The 20,048-nt window shown below is 43.0% G+C and overlaps 1 protein-coding gene across 1 annotated transcript in view; it reads right to left on the reverse strand.

Annotated features, from left to right (window-relative positions):
* Nucleotides 1–20,048, reverse strand: part of grm7 (glutamate metabotropic receptor 7) — a gene marked incomplete at both ends in the record, with an annotated part of 314,459 nt that overhangs the window by 70,082 nt on the left and 224,329 nt on the right. Inside the window, one exon of the mRNA XM_084445591.1 lies at nucleotides 18,909–19,048. Coding sequence (XP_084301717.1) covers nucleotides 18,909–19,048 — 140 coding nt within the window. The remainder of the gene's footprint in view (nucleotides 1–18,908; nucleotides 19,049–20,048) is intronic.

Genomic DNA, 20,048 nt, shown 5'->3' on the forward strand with positions numbered 1-20,048 from the left:
GTGCGAAAAAGACGTGCAGACCAAGTCATATAAATACCTGTAAATCTAGTGTCAGCCAGGTGAGTTTATGACGGAGGTTCCTGCCCACGTTTTTTGCACGCGGCCGCACCGTATTTGCACCGTGCGAAAAAGACGTGCAGACCAAGTCATATAAATACCTGTTAATCTAGTGTCAGCCAGGTGAGTTTATGACGGAGGTTCCTGCCCACGTGATCACGTGCGTTCTTTGCACGCGGCCGCAACTTCGGAATGACGTGTCGTTCTTACGTAGCGTCTACTAAACGGCAGATCTCGCGTTTCCGTAAATGGCCGCGTAATTTCCGCACGCGGCGCACACGAATCGTCACCTATAGCGGCCGTATGTCGAACGTTTGCGCAACCTGCGTGTGTTAGTAGGGTTATTGGAATCCTGGAAAATGTTGATTGCGCTCTAAAATCATGAAAGCATAAATGTAAAAATGCAGCAACAGAAGTAGTCTAGATGAGATGGTGGTTTAAATGAATGGCAACACGTAGCCTAGAGGAAAACATAAATTGAGACTGGTGATAATGCTGATACACAAGCAGCATCCACATGAACACAGGGGATAGACGTGGACACAGGGATCAGGCTAATTTACGAAACTGGACCCAGGAGTGGAGCTACTCAGACGGCGCTCAGTGGGCACACTCTGCATATCGCAATACTCCTGCGCGGGCATGCCCGCCTGGAGGCGTGTGGTCGCGTAAGGGAATTGCTCAATGCTCGCTGCACAAGCGCCTCCACGCATATTTGTATGATGACGTCTAGAAATGACGTTTGGAGGCCGTCTAGAAATGACGTTTGGAGGCGATGGACAAACGTCGAATTCTGAAGTCTGCCAAGGGAGACCAGGTTGCTCTGGAATATGTAGGGGTGGGGCCTATGCCCACCCTCCCATTGCTCTCTGTAAAGCGCATTGTGTTGCCTCTGTGTATGAAATGTGCTATACAAATAAAGTTTGATTTGATAAATGGAAGTTAAAGATAAAATAGCCTTTAGGCAAAACTTGTTTGCATGTATTGGGTTGAGTTTTGACTTGTGTCTGTTGGCTGAATGACTTTCATTGTGAAAAAAGGGGCCTATATTTTTCGGATAAGATTGATTTTTGACTTAATGAATATTATATAATTATTTTGATAAGCAAAACATGCATGGACATGTTTCCTAGCTCCACCAATCTTCAGTGGGCTAATGGATTGTGGAGGAGTGGGATGCTTCTAACGTTAGCGAGCTTCTATTGTGCTTTGTGGTCATGACCGCTCCATGCCATTTATATTTTTGTCGGTCTGCCGCAGGTGTTGGGCTGAATTCGCTAGTTTGATTGATAGATGGATGCATTTAACATCACAGTACATCAAGTATTGTGAAAGTATTGGGTAGGCCTATGTGCAAGAGATGATTGGCTGTAACCATGAACTTAGCCAGGTACATGTAGATTATCAGCATTTATCAACAGCCTCAATTTATTTGATTACGCTTTCGCGTGAGGACTCTACGTGTTATTAATTTAAACCACCATCTGATCTAGGCTTCTTCGTGTTGCTGCATTTTTACCTTCATGCTTTCATGTTTTTAGAGCGCAATCAACATTTTCCAGGATTCCAAATTAAATCCATCCATTCATCTAACTTTGTCCTGAGCGCAGCGAGCCCTCCATTGAGCACAGCGGCCCATGTAGCCTACCGTAAACAACAACACCAATAATCTATTTTTTGTGATGGTCTAATGCAAAAAGATACTTTTATTTTTCCAGTTAGGAAACTATTTTGGACACCAACATAGCGTTACCAACGCCCCCGATTGCGTGCCATTTGCTAGCGGGGATGAGTGGGGCCATATTTCTGCTTTTGATATCCTCACTTCTAATCATTCATTTTTATCGCTGGGGGGGAATTGAATTGCATTCCTTTGTGCGGTGCTGACGGATTGCACTGCATGTCTTTTTTCCCCTACAAACTCCTAAAATAAATCCTGGTCACACATACAGCGGAGGGGTTCTTTTGGGGGAATTAGCCGTTGGATGGTTATGCTTAAATTATGCTAGCCAGCTAGTTCCCAAGCTTGTTTGTTAACATTATTTGATTCAGTCTGTCAGACTCCTGCCTGTCGCCGTCATGATTTAGACAGTCCCAGTTTAGAACTTCAGATCAATGTTTTTGTGTTTTTTTTGTCAACTGTTAAAATAACAATATAATACACGTACTGTATCCTACTGTGAATAAAAACAGAACTGTATGTAGACCTACATGTTGCCTGTAGGCTGTAGCCTTCTGTCACGTTTAATTTCTTTGTTACTTTAATGTCGAGTGCAAAACGCAAACGAGTCTGCTGCCTGAGAGCTGCATTCCTTGGTAGCCAGAAAGCGCGTCTGTATTTGTTAAATAATAGCCTACAGCCTAGGCCACGTTAGCCTACATCGGTTCTTTAGGCTGCAATAGCCTAAGACACGACAACTTGTCTGTCATTTTATTTATTTATTTATTATCATTTGCTCTAATTGTTCTAACGTTGGGTTGTTTTTAGGCTATACCATTCTGCGAATACAGTAGCCTATCGATGCAGCGTAGGTCTCATTTGAGAATAAAGTACTGTAGGCCTATTTGATCAAAGCAAGCACTCAAGTGGAAATTTGTTTATTTTATTCTAGGCTACTGTAGGCCTATTATAGGCTAGGCTGTATGAGTTTAGTTGGCTATTTGATTGTAATTTTGATGCATTTTCACAAGTAATTAAGGGTATTTATTGGTCTATTATGAGTCTATATGGAACAAGTATAGTACTTATTGAATTTGGTGCATTTTAACATAAGTTTCAGTCATCCGGACATTTCAGAGATACGAACGACCTTCGGTCCCGTTGGGTTCGGATAAGTCCTACTGTATACTAATCAATTATCAAGATAATACAAAAACGCACAATTCAATAATAGATTGAAACACAAATGTGGCAGTATGGAAACAAAGCAGAAAGGAAATGAATGATATCATAAGATTGCAGCCTGTCCTAATTCTCTAAGCTCAAAACAGCATAGCATCAAAGACCACATCAAACGAGAGCATTAGGCATATGATTATGGTTGTGTGGCACACTGGCTCGCGGGGCTGTGCAGCTCTCGAGTCTCAATGACCCACATGACCAGCGGTGTTGGATTTGGTGCAGGGCGTCGCACGCCGGCTCTTCTTTCGATGCAGCTTCGCGGTTAGGCTGTTTGGCGAACGTTGGGAGTCGCAGAGGCTCAGAGTTGGTGCTCAGAGTTTTTAGAGTACAGAGTCTATTTCGCCGCTGTTTGGTGTACAGCCAACCGAAATGGTTCAGAACTAAGTTGCAAAAGTCTCGCTGCTCTCCTCGCGCTCAACAGCTGTGGATAATTATATCAGCAGATACTCAGCACGTCGACTCGCAGGTACCTAGCAGGCTGTTTCCTTGCAATTCCATGGAGACTTGCTTTAATGGCACACGGGATCCGTGATGTTACGGTAACACAAAGAAAGCAAAAACACAAGAGAGAGAGAGAGCATCTCGTCCCAGGGGCTATATAACTGGTTACGAGAATGGGGTTGGTCTTGTTGAGACCAAGTTGGGTGATTGGCCGTTGTTCCCGCCAGGAGGGCGTCCTTTCGCACCTCTGTCAGTATCAGAGGGACTGACCCACAATAAATACAGACTCTCCCTCCAATCATTTTAAATCCCTGGGCATTTGATCTCATTTACAACACATTGGAAAGACATCAGGAAGGATAGAATATTCATATTCAGTACGTTAGCCGGAGTAAATAAAGTCCAAACATGACATCTTTAATCACACCCACATGTTGGATTCACAGTTTTAATACTGCTCTGAGCCCATTCGATCCCCAGCTCCTGTTTATTCACTGGTATGCTATACATTATAGAACTAGAGGGGCTTGCACTCAGAGAGCAGAGTGCAGACCTCCGCCCCCCCCCCCCCTCAACTGCTCTCCGCCTTCCACGTTCCCCCCGCCCCCCCCCCCTCTACCTTTCCTCCCACCTCCCACCACCACCTCTCATGTGCTGTGCTCTCCTACTGGTGCACTGCTGCAGCATCATCTTCCATCCGCCGGACGGAAAAATTATGGTAGGCGGGCTCTAGCGTTCTACAATCTGGATCGAGCTGAAAAAGTAAAATTATGGTAGGCAGGTTCTAGCGTTCTACCTTCCGGATCGAGCTGAAAAAGTAAACACCAGCCTGTTGACGTGAGAATAACTGATCATGGCTGGATCATGGATGTATTATAAGAAGTGGATAATGCATGCAAAGATGGCGGCCCATTCAATCCAATGAAAGTTGCTCAGTGGCGCATGAAGCAAGCCCCCATGGCCAGGAACAGCCAGTTTTTGGCATAGTGGCCAAGCTCAGTATTGCAAGTGGCGCCAAGAACCTGAAACCTATGAGGAAACTGAAACCTAAATCCCCCACTACACTGAAGTTACAGTAATATGGGTACTGTAGAGCCACCTATGAATGAATCATGGTCAAAATTTAATGGTGAGTTCCTTGGCCCATGCTGCACCCCTCCACCGAGTTTCATGCATATTGGGCTGGTAGTTTTTGTTTAATCCTGTCCGCCTACAGACACACACACAGACAGACCGACAGGGGCAAAAACATTACCTTCTGCCCTGCTAGGCTTTGCCCCTGGGGCGGAGGTAATAAACCTGACCGGAATTTCACAGCCTACTATCACCTGAAGAATATATCAAGGATTAAAGGATTTATGTCTCAACAGGATCTGGATAAACTTGTTCATGCGTTTAACGGTGTGTTTACGCGTCTCTCTAAAAAATCGATCAGACAGCTGCAGCTGATTCAGAACGCTGCTGCTCGAGTCCTCACCAAGACTAAGAAAGTGGATCACATCACTCCAGTTCTGAAGTCCTTACACTGGCCTCCTGTCTGTCAAATAATTTACTTTAAATAGTTGCTGTTGGTTTATAAAGCACTGAATGGTTTAGGGCAAAAATATGTTTCTGATCTGCTGCTACTGATGCTTATGAACCATCCAGACCTCTCGGGTCGCCTGACACAGGCCTGCTTTCTGTCCCCAGAGTTAAAACAAAACATGAGAGAAGCAGTGTTCAGTTTGTATGCTCCACATATCTGGAACAAACTTCCAGAAAACTGCAGGTCTGCTGCAACTCTCAGTTCTTTTAAATCAAGACTGAAGACTTCTTTTCGTCGCTGCTTTTCATACACTGTACTGTAACTTTTATCCCTGTATTTTATTTGTCCAGCATTTTGTTTTAAATGTACCTTTTGTGCGTGGCTGTAAGCCAGTGCACCTAGTATAGCGTTTGTCTCCCTTCCTCCATGACTCCGGACAATGTTGGCCTGCATTTCTCTGTTGGCACCACAAGAGGCAGTAATCCCAGCACACCAAAATCAAGAAGGACACCAAAATCAACCTGCTGATCTCCACTGCACAAGTAGAGTAGCAGTAAAAGCATAGGACTCCCACCCAGGAGACGGGGGTTCAAGGCCCCAGTGGGGATGACTTTATGGGACTATACCCCAAACCTACACATGTTCGTGGACGTTTGGGGTTTAACAACCTTCGTTCTCTGGACTTTCTTCACTTTGCTGTTCCCAATGTCAGAATGGAGCTGGGAAGGAAGGCTTTAAGGTTCTCTGCTCCAACTTCATGGTTTAAACTGCAGTTGGAGCTCAAACTTCAAAGCCGGTTGTCTGTGAACATATTCAAATCCATGATTAGTCCGATTGTACCCAGGCTTTATTAATGTAAATGTTTTAAATGTTGCAACTGTATGTGCTGCCTGTCTTGGCCAGGTCGCCCTTGCAAAAGAGATCTTAGATCTCAATGGGACAAACCTGGTTAAATAAAAAAATAAAAAAAGTTTATCCTTTCACTCCAACCTTTACCCCTTGTCTTATAGGTCAGATCCTGTCCCAACCCCAACCCTTATTCTAACCCCAACCTGTATTCTAACCCCAACCCACACTAGGGACTGGAAATAGGACACCAAAACCAACCCGCCGATCTCTGCTGCACAAGTAGAGTAGTGGTGAGAGCAAAGGACTCCCACCCGGGAGACGGGGGTTCAAGGCCCCAGTGGGGATGACTTTATGGGACTATACCCCAAACCTCCACACGTTCATCCTTTCACTCCAATCTTTTTATCCCTGTCCAGAAACAGTTGAACCAATTGCAGCAAAATACCTAACGTTACAGGAATCATCAGTGCTTTAGCCACTGACCGCTACCATTAATGTTATGGAAGCTGCTGCTAGTTGTTGTGAGCTCATGAGCTAACTGGCTATCCCGCTCTTATTGTGCTGGATTAGAATTGGCGGCATTGGAACTGATGTGTCCAAGCGACAAGACCTATCTTAATTTATCAGACATTATTTCATGTCATTTCAATTCACAGCTATTTCAGTGGTGTGACTATCTTCCGTCCTACCAGTCCTGAACAGAAACAAGCATGGTGGCCTGGTTTTCTAATCTTTGTGAATTCACAAAGGAATTATCTTTTTGATGGAAAAAGGGCGTCACACATTATTTCTCATGATATATACTTTGCTGTACCTGCAACTAAATCAATTCTAATTCTGTTCTAAATAAAAACGAAATGAATTCCACCTTTGTGACCAATACAAATAGGCCTACATCATTAGGCCTACGACCAAACATTAAATGAAAAGTAGCCATGGCCATGACAACCTTTACAAATGTGCCTCAATTATCATCAACAGTTAGCATGGCATTTCCCTTTGTGAGTGCTTTGTGAATAACAAGGTTTCTTTTGGGGGTATTTGCACAGGTATAGTGTCCGAAAAAGCCGCACAATCCCTTTGTGAATTTGCCCATCATTGTACAATTACATCCTTGGTCCTGACTAATCATCTGGCTCTGATAGGTGTGCTACCAAGGGCCTCAGTTCTCTGCCCAGTCTGGTAGCCTCAACAGCATTATGACCAGCCCAAAGATTATGGTTGTCCATTATCAAAACAGAGTTCATAAAGGTCTGAATCACAGGTAGGTCTAATGTCAGTTTTCCAAAGGCAAGGGTTTTCTCAAGATCTCGATATCTCAAGACAATTATCGGAGTAAATAAAAGCTATCAATGTATGGTCTCTTAGGGCTTCTGTAGCTTTCCCCTTTATCCCGAGTACAATACATTTTGCTCCAGTTTCACTTCAGCAAAGACAGACCCCTTGTGCCTGCTGGATCATGTTGCGATATCTTTCATTTGTATTGGTTGTTTGCCCTCCAGTATGTCACCGAGATGCTATGATTACCTGTTCGGTAGGAATGGGTCCTGGGGGGGTTCCTGTGGAACCCTTGGCAATATTACTTTATCAACTTCATTGGTAAGTCACAGTGAGTTAACAGAGAGCGAGAGAGGGAGAAAGGGGGTTGTTTCAGTGTGTGTTTGCGCGTGTGTACCATTGCAGCGCTGGATTGGGAACATTTAATCTGCATGTTCATTAGCTTCCAGTTCTGCAGCCCTTCCCAAATCAATTTAGCTCCAGCCACCATGGCGCAGTTCATTACTCGGCCTTTAGGGGTCTCCTGTCCCGGTGCTCATTAAACAGACTGCGGAAATCGTAAAGGGAGTAGGTTTCACTGTTACTATGGAGACGGAACCAGATCCATCTTTTTGGCCTTGAGGTCTTTTATGTATTTTCCATCCGACATGTGAATCAGAGCGTGGCGAAGTAGTACTTCTCTTTCTTCCTCCATGAGACTCATTTCACCTCTCTTAATTTCCTTTTTGTCACCTTAAATCATGTGAATGCAAAAGAGCAGACATGTATGTCATGTTATCGGTGAAATGTTTCATGTTAATGTTGTGGGGTGACTCCACTCCTATACACATTTCCATTGCTCTTATGGTCCCATTTGATATGCACAATGGATTCTGACAGGTTCTGCCAGGCAGAGTAATTATACAAGTAATCTCAAACATAGTTATTCTACCAGTCTCGGGAGGTGACACATTTCATATAGCACATACTGTACATGCTCTGTGGATTTATCTGGTTAATGTGTGCAACAATTACTGGCTTGGTGATAGTTAAATTGATCCATTTAGTGGAATTCAGTCATCTAGATCTGACAGAGCCTCTCTGTAATTCGATTAACACAGTAAACAAATTAATATCTAAGAAACCTGACAGCATAAAAGAAGAGGAGAAATTAGAACAATGGAAAAATAACAGTGAGAATTCCATGTCTGATCATGTTGGTTTACACATGATTTTACATTCATCAGGTGTATGGCTTCTAGATATTATTTTGACTTTTTACTGGGGAAACAACCAGAGATTTATTCTCTCAAACTTTCCTGTGAAATTGCGATTGGTGAACTTGAACTGTGTACTGATGGGCACCACGTAAAGGTTGCTCAGTGTATGGGGTCTCTTTCAACAACTGTACAATCAAAACTCAGAAATATTGGTGTTATTTTTGATCAGGCAATGCACTTAGATCTCCATGTTAAGTCACTGACCCGAAAATGTTTTTATCATCTTAGAAATATTGCAAAACTTCGGTCAGTGGTTTCCCATTCTGAGCTAGAACTGATCATTCATGCATTTGTGTCATCTCGTCTGGACTATTGTAATTCTCTTTTCACCTGCCTGAGTAACTCATCATTGGACCGTCTGGTCCAAATGGTCCAAAACACAGCTGCGAGGCTGTTGACTTAGTCCAAGAAGTCATGTCACATCACCCCAATCCTGGTTTCATTACACTGGCTCACCATTAAGTTCAGGATTCATTTTAAGGTGCTCGTGATCCCTTATAGAGCCCTGCATGGTCAGGTACCTGCATACATCTGTGACCTGCTCCATCTCTACATCACGAGCAGGTCACTCAGGTCGTCTGACCAGAGCTTATTGACTATTCCACGCTCAACGCTTAAAACTAAAGGTGATCGAGCCTTTGGAGCAGTGGCTCCCGAGCTGTGGAATGCTCTTCCACTGGACTTAAGAACTGTGGTCTCTGTTGACACCTTCAAAAGGCAGCTAAAGACTCACCTGTTCAGACAGGCTTTTACCTAGCTCTATGTTTATATGGCATCTGTTTGTTTTGTTGTTGTTGTTTTTTTGTGTTTTTTTTATTTTATTTTTTTAACGTTGTAAAGCACTTTGTGACCCTGGCCTGTGAAAGGTGCTATAGAAATACAATGTACTTACTTATTTACTTAAAGTCATTATTAAGTCACTTTTGGTTTGATTATTCTGTGTTTTTAAAAACAAAAATGGAAGCCACATTGGAGGCCAGATCTAAAAGCCACACACAACAGTTGTGAATTGAAATGTTTTATTCTCTGGCACTTGTGTCTGGCAAATGAATCATGCTAATCATCCTAATGTTGGTGTTTTTGTCACAAGGCATTCAACCTTATAATTCAGTTCTTTTCAGCTTTTCAGCTCAGTTTCTTTTCATTTCTGACCACTTGCTGTGGTCCATACAGAACAACACATTATACAAGATAGAAAAATGTTCTAGGAACAGGACATTTTTATAGTAGTGACTGTACGACCAGAGGAATTGAATCTAATGTGCAGGGCACAAGCTTTGCGAACTTCGGGTCTCAGTGTGGGACTACAAACGTATTTTGCTGCAAATTCAAATATGTATTTCCCACATATGAACACAAGTCTTAAGGTTACTCATGAAGCAAGTGAGAGCACCAATGATGATGAATATGGCTGTTTTTCAGAGTGTTGGTTTAATCTGATCCTGTTAGCTGTTTCTAATTATAATGATTGACCCCTGAGTATGGCTGTCGGCCAGAGTTTTCTGTAAGACACTGTGCGTCCCTTCCATAGACTTATGAGATAAAGATGACATTCTTATGGCTGATACATTCTGTGCCAAACAGCAATTGTTGTGGTTAGAGAGAGACCTGGGCTATCGGCGTAGGCTTGGCTGCAAGGCAGTAGCATAATTTGCATAGGGTGCGTGGGTTCTGTGAACCCACGGGCCCCTAGAGGATATATTGTGGCAGGGAAAAAGGCAGGCGGGTTGAGTTCAACGATTGAAGCACATGAAAGCAGGGGGTTATTCCAGAAAGCGGGTTTAGTGCAAATCCTGAGTCCGCTAAGCCTCAAATAAGGGAAAGCCTGGGTTTTCCGTTCCAGGAAGACAGTTAAGTCAAACTCGAGAAAGCAGGGCAAGTCAAACCCGTTCCCGGAAGAGAGTTCACTGACAGCGTGGGTCAGCATGGTAACTCACTCTGGGAACCAAACCTGCTCGCTAGCGGGTTTACTCTAAAAACCCAGACTGTCTACCCGTCTCTCCCTACCAGATGAGGAAGCGCATTACTTTGTGAAGTTTTAAATGCATGCATGTTTCACCGGGAGAGGATTTTAAGACTGCGATGGGATGTCCTATCATTCCCCGAGGATTATAAAAACGTTACAGTTTTTCCGCAAACTCCAGTATGTATCTACTAAATAACTTTTTCCGGCCTGAAATCGCTATTATTAGACTACACAAATCACATCGTGGCCGTGCTCTTACATCAGAGCAAATTATGTGGGCTGCCCTGCGTTTCTGCAAACATGAGTTTTTTTTTTATATAACATTGGCGATGCAGTAGCCACACATTGGGAAAGCTACTGTGTGTAGAGCCATAACTAAGGAAAGTGTCCCTTGCTCTGGACACAACCTCTGACCATGAAGGAGGAATTCCACAGAATAGCAGGTGACTATGTTGAAAGCATTCAGTTGAAGTTAATGACGATATTTTACATAATATTCTGGTAATGCTGCAACCTCATTGTGCCTACTGTAAATGAGTGAACAGGAAGTCGTTCCACAGCATTAATGTGCAGGTCATCAGTGCAGGTAGCCTACATTGACTAGGCTACTGTCTGAAAATTACAAACACTATTCATTCATATACTGTATGCAATATAGCCTACCACTGATTGTAGGGCGTATAGGCTACTGTACATAGCCTACACGCACCTCCACACAAAATTTCATGCACAGTGACAACGTTGACATAAAACCAATAGTAGGCTAGCCTTACAATCTAGAATCATGCAAGCCTCGCATATTTTGCATGGAATTCTGCGATTATTGCTGTGAAAATGCAACCTTTCTAAAATAGGTGCATAATCTGCCCCTTTTGGCATTAACATGTGATGGCTTCGGGGGGAACATAGGATCCGGGGAACATAGTGTAGCGTTTCTAGGGTTCTAGAACTATGACTATGACCGGTATAATTTATGATTATACCGTGGTTATCACAGATATGAAGGAAAATGTATTTAATGCATTAAATCAACTCGTATATGGGGCACCACCCTGTTTTGTACAGGGAAACAAGATAACCTTTATCAATAGTCCAATTTATTCATCAATCTCAGTCTGCAGGAGGAGGTCTTGACTCAATCAAGTGACCTAAGATAATGTGATGACGCTCGGACGTGGTCAAAAGTTAATAATATTTATTGAAGTTATACTAATCAATTATCAAAATAATATTATAACACAATTCAATAATATGTGACCGCCGCTGGTAATTTGGTCCTCAACTAGGCAAAGGTCATTTTTCAGTTTTTAACAGATTATGAAAGTGCAGATTGTAAGCTTTCAAATGAGGTCTCATACATTGAAATCTGAACATAGTTGAAGAAGATATGCTTATTTGAATGCTAGTACTGCCAAATCAACTTAGCTGAGAATTCCTCCTCCAAAGTTCTCCAACATTTTCACACCTCTGACTGCCAGGTAATGGGCGTGAACAATAGCCTGGTAACCCCACCCCCAGCCACTACCCCCTGGACGATCTGTCATTATCTGTCAGAGTGGCTGTCAACTTGGGGTATTACCTGAGAGTGGCTGCCAAGTGAGGTGCTCTCTCACTGATGACCCCCACACTCTTTGAGTCAGTATAAATCTTGTTCTTAACTGCATTCACAACACAATATAAGATGAAGTTCAAATTTAACGTTCTTTATTGTCACATACATGATATAAAGTACAAGCATAAGTAGTAAAGTGTACAAAAAAAGGCAACAGTCTAAGTGTTAAAGTGTACAGTCAGTTGTCTGTTTTATAGACAAGGTGCATAGTGTTCATTGTGATCAAGTGTACAACAAAGTAATAACAGTCCCCAGCTCAATACTCAAGGTAATAACAAAAGTACTCAGCTCAGTATTCAATATTCTAACAATGCAGTCTGTGCAAGTGTGGGCAAGTCTGTGCAAGAGAACAAGCAACGCTTCAGTATACAAACAGGAAAAGGCTGTGGCCTTTCTCCTGCAGTGCTGTCCGTCCTGATGATCTGCAGTGAATCTACAAGCGGACAGTCTTGTTCTGAGCTGCTGTGGAGTTTGGCGGGGGATATGTGACGTCTCGTCCCTCATCAGAGCAGAACTCTCTGATCTTGTCAAAGAGATACGTCTGTCTGGCCATGTCCAGTCCGGGTGGGGCTTGCACAAGAAGACCTTCTCTGGGGGGCAGGACATCAGGCTTGCGCAGCAGCTGAAACTCGACTGCCGGTGCATCACGGTGTTCTCTGGCCACAACCATGCCAGGTCTCTCAGCATCAAAACTGCAATATAATAGAAGGAAGAAAGTACATTAAACTATTGCCCACAGTACTGGCACTCCATATAGATAAAATAGTACCAGAATGTGTTGATTAAATAGACTAGCTGGCTAGTTTAGGAACAAAGGGCTAGCTCAGCTAACTAGCATGTTAGCTAGCGTTAGCTAGCTAGCCTTTGTTAGTTAGTGCTAGTGCCTTTGTTATGCTAGCTAGACTTAGTCACTTGTTTAGAAAGGAGCTTCTGCTAAACGACTAACATTAATGTAATGTAAACAGCACAGATAGTATAAAGATCAGCTTACCCCAAAGCAAAGCAGAATGCTTGGCGGTGGTGTGAATCTGGTACGTCGTTCGACGCAACTCTGCGCTTGGTAGCAACTGGCTTTGCTGATACAGTCATCTCTGTATCACAGGTCATCAAGAATAAAACTCCGTGTACGAACGAGTCCTGCTCTGCTGGAGTTTTAGCTGCTCTTAAAACTCTTTCCATGTCCTGGATGCCATCCCCGTCTTCTCTTTAGCAAAAGCTGTAGCATCCATGGTTAACTTGGGACTGAATGATAACAAAGCCGGCGTGTTGGGGAAGGGTTGGGGGCGGAGAACCCGGAAGCAATAGCCAATGAAACCAAATCATGCTAATCGATCTGCCCGCCCCCAAACCCGACTCGAAATCAGCTAAAAACGAGCTTAGTTTGCAGACTAATTATACGTATTTCGTGAACCTAAAACTGTTGTCTGTTATAGTAAGTGGGTTCTTCACAACTTCAACTGGTAATACAAAAAAAAAAAAAATAATAAAAAAAACGTTTTTTGATTTATTTTGCCCTCTAGCGCATTTCGGGGTTTGCCGAGTTGCGGACCAAATCACCAGCCGCTGTCACATATATGGAAAAACACATGTGGAAATATAAAAACACAGCAGAAATGAAAAGAATGATGTCAGATTATCACAGCCTATCCTAAATCCTCTAAGCTTAACAACACTTGGCATCACACACACATCAAAGAGAATGTTGGATGTCCACCTTACAGTGGTGTGTGAAGCGCGGTGTTCGTAAGTTCTGTCTGGCTCGACGAAGGGAAGAGGCACGTGATGTGGTGTTCGCTCGGTTTGATGAAGGGGGCAGCGCGCCTGCGCCCCCGCTGGAACAGTGATAGTAGCGTTGCTGTGCAAAGTTGATGTTCGCGGAGTTCAAAGTTCAGTTTCAGAGTTCACAAGCTGCAAATATCTCATTCAAAACCTCTACTCTCGCCAGAGGTGGATCGTTGAAGCGTATTTTCCTAAGCCCCTGTGTCGACTCAGAGATGTTAGGTAGCAGTTCAGAATTCCAGATACAGGCTGATTCTCACCAGCCGGCACTTAGGGTTACTGGAGAGGTGAGAGAGCACACGAGAGTGCACGAGAGAACGAGAGCTTTCTGTCTGATCGCTTTTAAGGGACCGAGAGGAGAGGTGTGTCCTGTTGGCATAGACAGGCACCGGATTGGTGACTGGGATCACCCAGTGGCCCCTCTCCCATCATCAAATGAGGGCTCAGATTCTGTACTCACTCTGGAACCATCAAATATCCCAGTTATGGTTTCAACATGATATGACATCCAACATGCATAATCAACTGATTCATGATTTTAGCCAAAGATGGATACCAAACTTGACTATGGTAGACTTAGCAGCATAGAATCAGTTATTTATAACACACAGTTCAGTTGCATTACAAATACAGTGCATCACACAATAACTTGGTTCACCGGGCTTATTCATGTGGTGTTTGCATCACATGGTGAAGATGGAGCAATTTCACTTTATTCAAGAAACAAGGCAAAGGATGGAATTTCCTTTGTCTCACTGTGAGTGTCTGTGGATGTGGAATGTGGCCTGTCGCAGGGGGATGGGGGAGACAGGATGTGTTAGGTCTGTTATCAAGAACCCACATTCCAACCTTCCAGTGAGATGGTCTCACAATATCAGTAGAACTGTTTTGTGGTCAGACAATGGTCAGTAGAACGGTGTCATGTCGTACACCACTACAATAGGATCCGGGGAACATAGGACCCGAGGAGCATAGGACCCTTTTTGGGGGGAACATAGGACCCGGGGAATGGTAAATGGACTGCACTTATATAGCGCTTTTCCACCTTAGCGGCACTCAAAGCGCTTTACAATGGCCTCTCATTCACCCATTCACACACACATTCACACACCAATGGCGGTAGCTGCCATGCAAGGTGCTAACCTGCTCATTGGGAGCAATTTTAGATATGCTCCCCTAGATTACATGCATCCTCATACATTCACAGTTAACACAGCTAAACATCAAGTAATTTCAACATAAGACATACCAAGCCAGCTAGATAACACCAGTACAGTACTTACAGTACAAGTTCAACAGCAAACAGGCCAGCTCTGCTCTTGCTGCCTTTCATTGTGCGAAGCTCCCACCAGCAAGTAAAAGCCAGTCCAATATTAACTCGAGTTTTCTGGCCTATTCCTGGTGATGTTCCTTTTTGGTCTTTTCACCACTGCCATGATGTGTGTAGTACTGTGATTTGAGAATGCTGTAAAGCATTACAGATTTTTCAGTGTAAATAGCGGCCCGCGACACCAAACTAATTATTTCAAGAAGAAGCATTCAGGGGGAGAGGTGGGAATGAAAGAGGCAAAAGTCTGCCAATTACAAGGCAGTGTACCATCAAAATGATTTTGAAGCTGTTATTTTATAATAATAAAAATAAATACATTGAGCCGCTTTAAATCGTAAAGAAGGAAAGACATTATTTTCTGTTATTTGTATTATTATTTCATTACTTTTATTACAAAACAACGTAACAATGATGGTACAGTAGTCTATCCCTCAAGGTCTTTCACTGTGCACTTTATAAAATAGTTGGTGATGTCCTCTATTGGAAAATGCCTATCTTCTTAATAGAGTAGCTATTCCTAAACTCATGGTTGTGTCCTAGTCTACCCCATATCTCATAGGCTTACGAAACACTAACGTAGCCTAACTATTTGGAAGCGCTTTATAGTAACCATCCATAATAAGCATTAATTAATAGGTAATAAGGACATTATAAGTCCTTATAAGATGCTTATAAGACATTATTATGTGTTAATACGACTATGTTATGTTTAATAATAGCATAATAAACACGCTTATTGATAGATTATAAGCTTCAGGTGCAGACACTTACCCAGACAAGGACATGGAGGGATTCCAACAAGACACCAACACAAGGACAGAGGAACTAGGACACAAAGGAAGGGAACAGGGAACGAGGCTGGGACTGGGCGGAAAACTAGAGGAAACTTGAAGGGGGAGCTAGAGGGACTGGAGTGATGTGGGACTAGTGAGGGACAGGTGTCTAGTGAGGGACAGGTGTCTAGAGATGGGGCTGGGAGGACACAAACCAACATAGAAGACAAGACAACGAACATGAGACCATACACACAAGGAGGCAGAACAAAACCTAGTGACAATGTGATCAGTGCACAAAAGTCTCTGGGGGTAGTGCAGGGGCAGTCACTGGGAGGGGAGATGCTGAGGGTCAGGGATCCAGGTCGGGAACAGGGGGTGAGCAGGGCGAACCGGGGGTCCAGGGCATAGGAAAGGTTCTGGACCAGGAGCAGGGGGTGATCCGGGCCGGACCCGGCCCGAACCATAACATTTCCTACGTTAAATTATTGTTAGTCGCTTTGGATAAAAATGTCTGCTAAATGACTAATGTAATGTAATCTTGCTCTCTCTCTCCCTCTTGCTCCCTGTCCCTCTTTCTCTTCCACTCTCTTTCTCCCTGTCTTTCTCAATATCTCTCTATCTCTCTCCATCTGGGGCATTGTTGTAAGTGTGTATTCACAAAGCATAAAGGTGTCTCCCCGCAGTGTGAGATGTAACCAACATTCTCAAAAACCCAGAGTCCTCAAGAATTCCAATCTAAAGGATATCATTAATTTAGACTTTGTCTTTTTCATGCTAGTTAGACACTCTGAGCTGCCCCCAAGAGAGCGTGTCACAGAGCCCCCTAGGCTCCATCTCCCTCACCAGAGAGCCAGTGATGAACAAATGACATTTTCACGGTTGGTTGACAGCCAGTCCTAGGAGCCTGCTGGAGAGGATTCTGTGGCTCAGCGCTGTCCAGGGAGATGCAGATCAAGACTGTGAAGAGATCCCACCCCCTCCCCCCGAGAGCCTGAGCTCCTCATGATAAACTGTGTACACACAGAAGCCCTACAAAGCGGACAGAATCCATTTGGATCCTAAAAGCCCCAGCACTGAGTTAACACTGTGGCTACATGAGTTTGCAGGCGGAAAGTAAATGGAAAGTGATTAATTGACTTAATCTCAATAATTCTGGGAATGAGAACATGTCAAGCATGTCAAGAAGCAACACTTATAAAATAAGGTCATTTGTTAACAAAAAATACACTGGGTATATTCTCACATCACTATTCTGAATGATGTATTAAGACTGGGAGAGACCATTATAGCTTATTGTAGAGCCTAATCATAGAAATACCATTATGCACATATAAATAGAGAGATGTGTTTTGCACGGTAGAGTCTGTGACGAGGAATGTTATCTACTCTACAGTATGTGGATATACTAACATAATAATACCTAGAGATTTGGTCATTAATGCTCTAGCCAGCTACATTTTCTAAATTAATCAAATAATCTTATATGGATGGATATTATGTACAGTGAAACAAAAAGACTGATACTACAGTTTGATAGAACTGGCACCTCATGTGGGCAGCTGTAGCGGATATAGGTTTAGTGAATGCTTAAAGGAGAATTAAAAGAGTAGTAAAGGTAAAATGCATGTTTAGCCCTGTTTTAAGGTTACTTATGATCATATAAATGAAGGAAAGCACCGGCACTCACGAGATAGACATAGTCTTCAAAACTTTAATGGGCAAGAGTGAACGTTTCAGCCTTAAGCCTTCATTAGCAGTGTGCGAGTTTGGAGTTTATTACAGTAGCAGTAGACCAAACAGACCCTAAGCAGGCTAAAGTAATTTCAGTTAGTAGTTTCAGCTAGTAGCAAGAAGTGATGCTAGCTATAGCGAAGTGGCATCATGACCAGAGTAACGCGAAAGGATGAGGAGGAGAACTTGGAAATCGGGGAGAGAGGATGCTGCATATAACTGCCCAAGACCCAATGAGTGAGAGAGTTAAGTAGCTAAGAAGCAGGAAATAGGAGGCTGTTGAGGGGATGGCTCTATCCTCTACAGATGTTTTGGACAAATAAATAGAAAGGTAAGCACATGCTTTTTAATTACTATTCTCTGCTGTATATGATTGGTACATGGTGATGGTGATTAATGCATCAGGCCAATGAATACTGTAAGCCCCACAGCTAAGCAAGTGGGCATTTGTGCTGGCGAATGAAAACTTGTACAGTAAGTCGTTGGCATCACTGTGGCCATGATTCGCGTTCCCGCCCCCGGTGCACATGCAGCTGCACACACACGCACGAGCGCTTGTGTGCTGGTGTGTCTGAACGTTTCCTGGTCACTGGCTCCAAACGCAAACACCAGGGAGCTGCCCGTGAACACAATCACACGATGATCATACAACAATGCCTGGATTCAACCCCTGATTATCATCCTCTGAAACACTGATAATGAAGACATGCTCTCTAATTGTCTGAAGCCATTACTCTGTAGCACCTGGGCTAAATTGTATTGTTTTTGACTGTTATGCCAGGTTTAATCTGAGGCAATAACCTTGTAATGACAGAGGGCAGAGTTATAGTATGTCAGCATCAGACCAAACATAAACAGCCTACCCTACCGCAGGCCGATGAGGGGAGTAATCTGGATCTCTAAGGCAGCTGATACACAACAGTGAGGAAGCTGGCCTATGCTGCTTAATTCATGTCCCTGTGTAGACTCACAAGGCCATTTGTACCTGCTGTAATGACAAATAAAACATGAAGGGAGAGCATATCCATACATCACCAACAGAACCTCCACAGCACTGCTTCATTTCCATTTTCTCTAAAAAGGCAGCACATCTGAACATGTTGTGGGCTTGGACAAAAAAAAGCTACGCCAGAAACAAGGTTACGCTTCACCGGAGCACATTTATAACAATTGCTACAGTTGCCGTTGTGTTCAGTTTGTTGGGCAATTCTTCCTCAAGGGGCATGTTCTGGAAATGTTCATGTTCGTTGATTAACTATGCTAATAATTATGGTGTTTGGGTGGCCTCAATGCTCTGCTTCAACCCAACTATGGTAATAAACTCATAATCTCTTTTCCAAAGAGATTGAGATTTCAACATAATCAAACAAACAATGTCCAAAGTTTTTAGGAACTATACTCACATTGAGCTGAAGTGTCTCAATCCACTGTCCAATCACCTTGTAACCGGGGGCAGAGTTATTGTTCATCTGGTACTGGAATAGGTCATATCGCCCTGGGGCGTCACCATTCCTGTTGAATGTCACCGAGGTCCCAGCACTTCCTGTGAGGGGAGGAAATAGTGTCACAACACGCTCAATCATTTTTGGTTTGGTTTGTTTTTTCAGTGTGGCTGACAAGCTGTGACAAACAGTTGGGCAAACTTGACAATACATCCCCTTGTTTTGACACATATCCTGTTATGCCTTCATCCTCCCTCCAAGGGTAGTTCTTGTGAAGTGGCAATTTGAAACGACACTATGAAACAAAACAGTTATTTTGAAGTGTCCATTCCTGAGAATTGAGCTAAGGATTCAGAGCTAAGAACCAGAAAAATCAACGGGATGATTTGTATTATGATTGTTTTCTTAAAAGACGGACCTTTGGATTATTGGAAAAACAAAATTGTGGACCTTAAGGATTTGCATTTGAGTACCCCTGTGCAATTATAAATGGCTAAAGGTTAGGATTAGCAGATAATTGGATATTAGTGAATGTTGACTGTTTTTATTTTGTTTTTTGATAGTTGAACATCTACAGACCCTCTACCAGGGGCCCCACAAAATAAGGTGCTACTTACAGGTACCTGTCTTGAGTATAGCATAGTGTACATTATATAAAATATGTATTTATGTTAACAAAAAAGACCTTCCTGAAATACGGCCATTATTGTCTCCACCATGATCTCATAAATTGTATGACGTTTAGAGATGAACGTCTAGTCTGAGAAACATCACAGTGTTTATGTAATTGAGCAGAACTGAAAACATCCCATTACTGTAGGTTCAAAAATAAATTATTATTTTGCATAAAGCTTTAATGTATTTTCATCTTTACACTGGGGGGGGTACAGTTAGAACCCTTTGAAAAAGTGATGTGAACATTAGTAGTAAACATTCTACCTCTCCTTTCATCACACAGTAAACAAGTAGCTTCTTGATTAGAGACAAGGATGGCACAGCACATTATACACTACACTAAGGAGCACACTATAAGGAACTCACTTACACAGAAGAGGCAATGATGTGGAACTCCTCATCAATGATAGCAAATGCATACCTTAT

This window comes from Borostomias antarcticus (genome assembly GCF_949987555.1).
Source record: "Borostomias antarcticus genome assembly, chromosome: 11".
Taxonomy (NCBI): Eukaryota; Metazoa; Chordata; class Actinopteri; order Stomiiformes; family Stomiidae; genus Borostomias; species Borostomias antarcticus.